General features: G+C 41.3%; 1 protein-coding gene across 1 annotated transcript in view; it reads left to right on the top strand.

The window, feature by feature from the left end:
* Positions 1-720: 720 nt before the first annotated feature.
* LIN7A (lin-7 homolog A (C. elegans)) overlaps positions 721-6,465 on the top strand; it is a 165,688-nt gene continuing 159,943 nt past the window's right edge. Inside the window, exons 1-2 of the mRNA XM_010832077.1 lie at positions 721-1,111; positions 1,534-1,588. Coding sequence (XP_010830379.1) covers positions 721-1,111; positions 1,534-1,588 — 446 coding nt within the window. The remainder of the gene's footprint in view (positions 1,112-1,533; positions 1,589-6,465) is intronic.

The raw sequence follows: 6,465 nt of genomic DNA, 5'->3' as shown, positions 1-6,465 counted from the left end.
GGGGTTGGAGAGGGGCAGGGAGGAAAGCTCGCACTGCCGGGCGAGGGCGCCTGCAGCCGGAGCCCAGGGAAGCCTGCAGAGGGAGCCGCCTGGCAGCCTGCGCGGCTGGGGGCCCAGGACGAAGGAAGTTTGTCCCGGCGCCGGGGGGCGAGGGTCTGTCCGGCTGCGGAGACCCCGGCAGCCTCCCGGGAGCGGGCCAGGCGTACCCCCGGGCGGCCGGTGCCGGGGCGTACGGCGGCTGGGCTGCGGCGGCTGGGAGCTGCCCTCCGTGGAAAGGGCGAAGCGAAGCGCGGGCAGCGGGGCCGGGGTCGGGGCGCAGCGTCGCGGCAGCCGCGCCCCGCTCTCCTGGCTTCGCGCTCGGAAGGCGGCGGGGATCGCGTCTGCCCTCGCCGGGGGCGGCTCTCCGGCCGTGGCAACTCACAGTTTCTCCTGCCCCAGCCAGCCTTGTTCTCTCCTAGCCCGGTGCCACGGCGATACCCGGGCTGCGGAAGGCGCTGGGACGTAGCGCAGGCTGGGTTGCAATTCAACTTCTGACCTGCGACCCTGTGCGTCCTGCTTTCTGACTTGACTGGGAAAGCAGCGTTTGCTTCCTTTCTAGGACCTCCCCAAGCCCAAGGATGGAATCCTTCGCTGCGATCGCGGCCTCTCCCGCGCAAGGGTGCGGGATTATACCTGTCCTTGCGTGTTCGACTTTTCTTTCTGGCTTTCCGACGTCCAGTTATGAATGCTCAGGAGTCCCACGACTCTGCTGCGGAGGACACCTGCTTGTCCTGGTCCGCAGCGGCCGGATTTAGGACCCTGTGCGGCCATTTGGAAATGGTGTGCTCAGATGAAAATGATTCAATCCGATGTGCCTCTAAAAATATTCTTTCTGGAGGATTAAACCGGACTGTGGGGCAAGGCAAAAGAGCATCCTGCTGCGAGTACAGTGAAAAAGCCAGTGCAAAGTTAGGGAGGTTTTTTAATTTGGAGAGATTGTGGGGTGACTTTAACGCAATCTGTTGGCGCCAGAAGAAATGTTATGTGGTGCCCATAGCAACCTTACTCGGGGTACGAGTTGAAAGACAAAAAATAATTGACTTTATGTTGGGAAACGTTGGTTTGCCAGCTAGTAAATTAATAATATAATTAAAGAGTTCAGAAATCTATTGCATAATCCATGATTTCTCCCCAGTATCATCATCTCCACTAAGTAGGATAAACCCACTGCCTCTAAGAACCTAACAGATGGCAAGCTATTAGAAATTATGGACTCCCAAGTATTTCTGTTTTAATGTAATGAGATCTTATATTGTCCCATTCCTATATCACCGTTTTTAAACACCCCAAGTAAAACGACTACATTAGGAAAGAAAGGGGGGAAAAAAAAAGCAAGCAAACTCCAAGGAAATTGCGTACCTGAGCAATTTTATATACTACTACTACTACTAAAAACATTTCACTTTGAAGGGCTTACCTTAAATGCCTGATCAATTGTGGAGGGGAAGTGCAATCAGATTAAGATCTGTTCTTAGAGTTTGTTCTTGTTCACAGCCAGACTGTACCTGTCCTTCCCAGTTGTGATTCAGAAGCTCAAGAGGCAAGTTGGGTGAGACTGAATGTATCGGAATAAATTCACCAGCAGCTTACTTTGAGGTCTTGTAATTTATGGATGGTGGGTTATTGACGTCATTACTGTGTATGAAGTCAATACATATCCATAATTTCCCCTCTAAGTTGTTTTAAAGTATGATTATTAATTATATAATAAAATTGATAAAATAAACTGATGAGAAATTTCCTACAAAAAGTAAAAAAATCTCGGAAAAGATAGTAATCATCTGGTTCCGGGGCGTAACTCTGATACTTACTTTGGAGGGGTTGGTCCACCTCTTTGGGGAGCAGTTTTCCTTTTTGGCACATAAGGAGTTTGGAGTGAAGGATTCAGACAACGTGCAACTCTAAGAGCCTAGAATTTGGTGAATTAAAATTAGGACTCAGTTTCTGGTCACCTACTGGAGGATTTCACAGATGACTTCCTCGCCCACCTCTTCCAGGTGTTCTTTGACGTGCTCTGAGGTCACCCACTACTTTGGCCTCATCCAAGCATTTCTCAAACTGTTGCATCTATCTCCTTTCGAACGGAACTCCCTGAGGGAAGGGACCATTTCTAAATTCATCTCTGCATTCTCAAAGCCTTCCATAGTCCCTGATCACAGTAGAAAAAAAAAAAAAATTAATGTACGTGAACTAAAGGATTGCAACAATTTAAGCACTGTTAAAATACAGGGATTTCATAGTGAACAGAAAAGTACAGGTCATAGATTCACAACATTTTAACCCTGGGAAGAAAGGCAGGGAGAACACAGGCCAATGATTCTTAAGCTTTCTTTCCTCCCATGCTCTTGACAGATTTCCATCAGCAACCAGAGCTCTGTGATTATTGAGCAAGGAGGGTCATGGCAGGTGGGCGAAGGAGAGAAAGAGAAGAAGATGCCTTATAAAGCCCCCTTCCTAGGCATCTTATCAAGCAAACCCAAATACATAATCCATGTGTATTCTGCAGGTTCTTTTCTAGCATCTTCATTTTTCAGGTGAAAAACATGAAAGAAGCAATGATAAAGAGATGTTTTCAAGGTTACTCTGCTAGTCAATGGGAGATTTTATGCTAAAATCTAATTTTTCTTGTTTGATGCCCTTTGGCATTATCCACGGATTCATCTGGAATCTTTAGGGCAGCAGTTTTAAGCAATCAGATCACAGCTAGAGCTTGAAATTAAGATGGAACACCCCCAGAATTCCAAAGATATCATCTGAAAGTAAAGCTCAGTAGTCTGCACTAGCTTCCTGGGTCTTGTGCTGGAAGCAAGCCTTTGCCGGAACCTGGATGGCCCCTGAAAAGGCAAACAGGATGGCTTCACATTTTCACTGCTCTGTGTATATCCTAAACTCTTTTCCTTCTGCGACTAAGACCTCAGATTAACTCTGTGGGGGCCTCTTGGTGGCTTTGGTCATAGTAAGTTCCTGTTCCTCCTTGCCCCTGTCCTTAGGATTACTCATTGAGTACTTACAGCAAATCAGACCCTACTGTGGGATTGCTGCATATTGGTGAGCTGAACAGACTACCTCATGGTCTTCATGGTAGTTAGAATCTAAGGAGGGAAAGAGATTTAACACACACACCCATGCTCATGTAAATCATTCATTCATTCATTGAATAAATATTCATTTATCACCTTCTGTATACAAGATGTTACAGGAATGCCAGAGACAAAGTTTCTGCTTTTATGGTCTTTAAGAATCTAGTCACAGAAAAATATCAGTAAGAAATTCGTTCATTCCACAACTAAGTATTGAGTGTCAGCCTTTTGGAAAGCACTGTTTTAAGCAATGTGGTGGTCCTAATGAACAAAGTAGATAAAGGCTAATGGAGTTGACATACCAATGAGAGCCACATACTGAACACATAGGTATATGAGTGCTGGTGAGAAGAACTAAGACTGGGTCAAAGAGAGGGATGTGGTGCTACTTGAAACTTGATAGTCAAGAATTGGTGCCATGGGAGGAGAGACCTGAGGAAAGTAAGGAAGCAAAATTTACAGATATCTGGAGGAATGTGCTCGAGAGAAGGACCTCACGCGTGCGTCCTGGGAGCATCAAGAAAGTCAGTGTGAAAATGTGAACACAGGGAAGAGTGGCAAAAAGCCCCCCAAAAAAAACCAGCAAAGGGTTTGTGAACTGGCCAGGGGCCAGATGATGTAATTTATAATTAGGATTTTAGGTTAGTTGAAAATATGACATGCTCGGAAAACAATGAACATGACACAAAGATAGAGAATAATGAGGAAGGACCTACTTAGATGGCTCACTGAGAAAGTAAAATCTAATCTGCGTTCTGATGTGTTAATAAGACCCTTAGGAAAAACATTATGAATAGAGCAAAGAATACATGAAAGAGCAGTTCTACATCTGCAACTTGGCCGCCATCCCATGAGTACATCCATAACCAAGCAAATGATCGGAAAGAAAAACCACCAAGAAATAACAACACTAAGGATGTATTTGGAGTAGGCATTTGGTTATAAGTATACCTCCAGGCAAGAACACTGGAGTGGGTTGCCATTTCCTTCTCCAATGCATGAAAGTGAAAAGTGAAAATGAAGTTGCTCAGTTGTGTTCGACTCCTAGTGACCCCATGGACTGCAGACCACCAGGCTCCCCCGTCCATGGGATTCTACAGGCAAGAACACTGGAATGGGTTGCCATTGCCTTCTCTGATACCAAGAAAATCTATAGAGCAACTGGTTGCTTCTTATTGCTAGACTAAAGCACTGTATATTATAATTAGACTTTCAAATATATCCTGAACATTATAATGTACATGTCACTATATGTAGATTTACATGTGGAACCCAAGTGGTGATGAGATATATTCATTTTCAGTGTAATATTTTATATTAGACTGTGATGTAGAAAGTAGTAGCTGTAATTTACCCTTGTGGCCAAGAGAAGATGCTGATAAGGAGATTAGTGTGAATAGTCTCTTCCAGAATAATGTTCAGTGTAATTCCTACACCTTTGCCCAGATCTTAATCTCTACACCAGGAATGACCTTCAACTAAAATCAAGGGAATAAAGCAGTGTCCAATCCATGTACTTAATACCATCATAGCAAAGAACATAGGAATACTTCACTGTCTTAAGAATTGCATGGATTCAGGCACTTTTCTTAAGTCCAGTAGCTCTAACTCTCCTTCACTTTCCATCTCAAGGTCAGAAAAGATAATACAATGGAATTCTTCAAAATTTTACTTCAGCTTATCTTTTTACCCTTATTTTTAAGCAGAATTTTTTTTAATCATGACTTATAAGGAAGTGTTTACATGACTTATAAATAAGACTCAAAAAATGAACTCTTGGAGAAAAATGGATAATTAAAATAGTTTCCAAGAGTAATTGAAGTTGTGTAATATTCAATACTTGAGACCTTATAACGTGATCAATGGTTTACAGTCTGCATTTAGGCACCAGTATAAAATAAAATGCTGGTGTTACAGCCACCAAACTTTTCTGTGAGTTAAATTCAACTTGGATACCTTGCAAAAATGTAAATGTAAATCTTGATTTCTTGAATTCTAAAATAAGTTGTAATCTAAAATATTGATTAAACAAATTTTGATGTGTTTTTACTGTAAGAAATTAAAACTTTTGCCCTTTAAAAATTCTAATAGAAAATCAAGAGCTTTTATTTTGTGGGTTTCAACCTCATGAAAAGGAAATGAGCGCAAAAGTTGACTACAAATGAAAATCCCATGAGTGCCATACTTTTCATAAAATTTGTGATACATTAAACTTTTTCTCTCTTCCCTTTTCCCTTTCCAAGGCAAGCAGAGCTTATTACTTTATGTATTTCCCAATTCAAGCCTTGGGCAACCTATAGATTTTCTAATCAGCTATATTCACCAGTTTATATAAAATCTGTATTTGCCTGAAAATTACTTTTGTTCACAGTCCAGTGGACTTTCCTCTTCTCTTTCTCTCTTTGTTTTTTATTTATTTAGTATGAGGAGAGATTAAGGAAGAAGGAAAGTAAAAATTAAACTAGCCTTTATGTTGTTTTAAGGTTGTATGTCCTGATAGTCGTGGTGGGGAGGACAGAAAGAGGGTTTAACTATATTTTCTGACTCTTGTCCTAAAATCTTTTTACAGCCAGGTATATTTTAGTCTACAAACATTAAGTATTTGCACTCTTTCTCCTGTTTTCCATAAGTTTCACTAAACACTTTAAATATATACATGTATTGAATTTTCTTTGGAAATCAATATTTGAGTTTCTTTTTCCACTATACTTAGAGAATATTTTCCAGGAATCAGAATTGTGTCATATTCATCTTTTCTTTTTGTCTGATATGAAAAGTTGGAAAGAGAAGGGACCAAACTTCCAAAAAGTCTTGATTATTGAAAAAGGTATTTTCCATTTAATGAGAGTTTTAGAATTGAAATTGAAAATTAAGGATCAAACTTCCAGAAAAAGAAACAGAAATTTGGTGCATACCTTCTAGTTTCCTACACCAGCTATCTAAGCTCTGAGGTGTATTTGGTGCACACTGGTCATTTATGAAACTAATGCTTTTGCTTTTGGAGTACTTTTTCAGAATTGCTAGGTAGAGTTTAGCTATTTATTAGGGAATAGAGAATATTTGGAGAGTAGTATCAAATTGGAAGATATATACTGAGTTTTAGGGGCGCTATTCTAAGCTTTCTCTTGGAGAAAGCTCTTTACTTAGTTCTGACACTTGTCTGTTGGGATGAAGTCTTCATTAGGTCAGAGACTATCCTGAATTTGTTTGAATAGAGCTCAATGCATCATCTGGTACATGGTTGGTGCACTCTTCATATTGATTGATTGAATAAATGGATGAATGAAATTGACTTAGTTGGACTAGCTAGCTTAGAGTCATTCTTAATGCTAAAAAAAAAAAAAAA

Source organism: Bison bison, unplaced genomic scaffold (assembly GCF_000754665.1).
Source record: "Bison bison bison isolate TAMUID 2011002044 unplaced genomic scaffold, Bison_UMD1.0 scf7180017864535, whole genome shotgun sequence".
In the NCBI taxonomy this organism is placed as follows: Eukaryota; Metazoa; Chordata; class Mammalia; order Artiodactyla; family Bovidae; genus Bison; species Bison bison.
The sequence above is the reverse complement of the archived record's forward strand: the minus strand, read 5'-3'. Positions and strand labels throughout refer to the sequence as shown.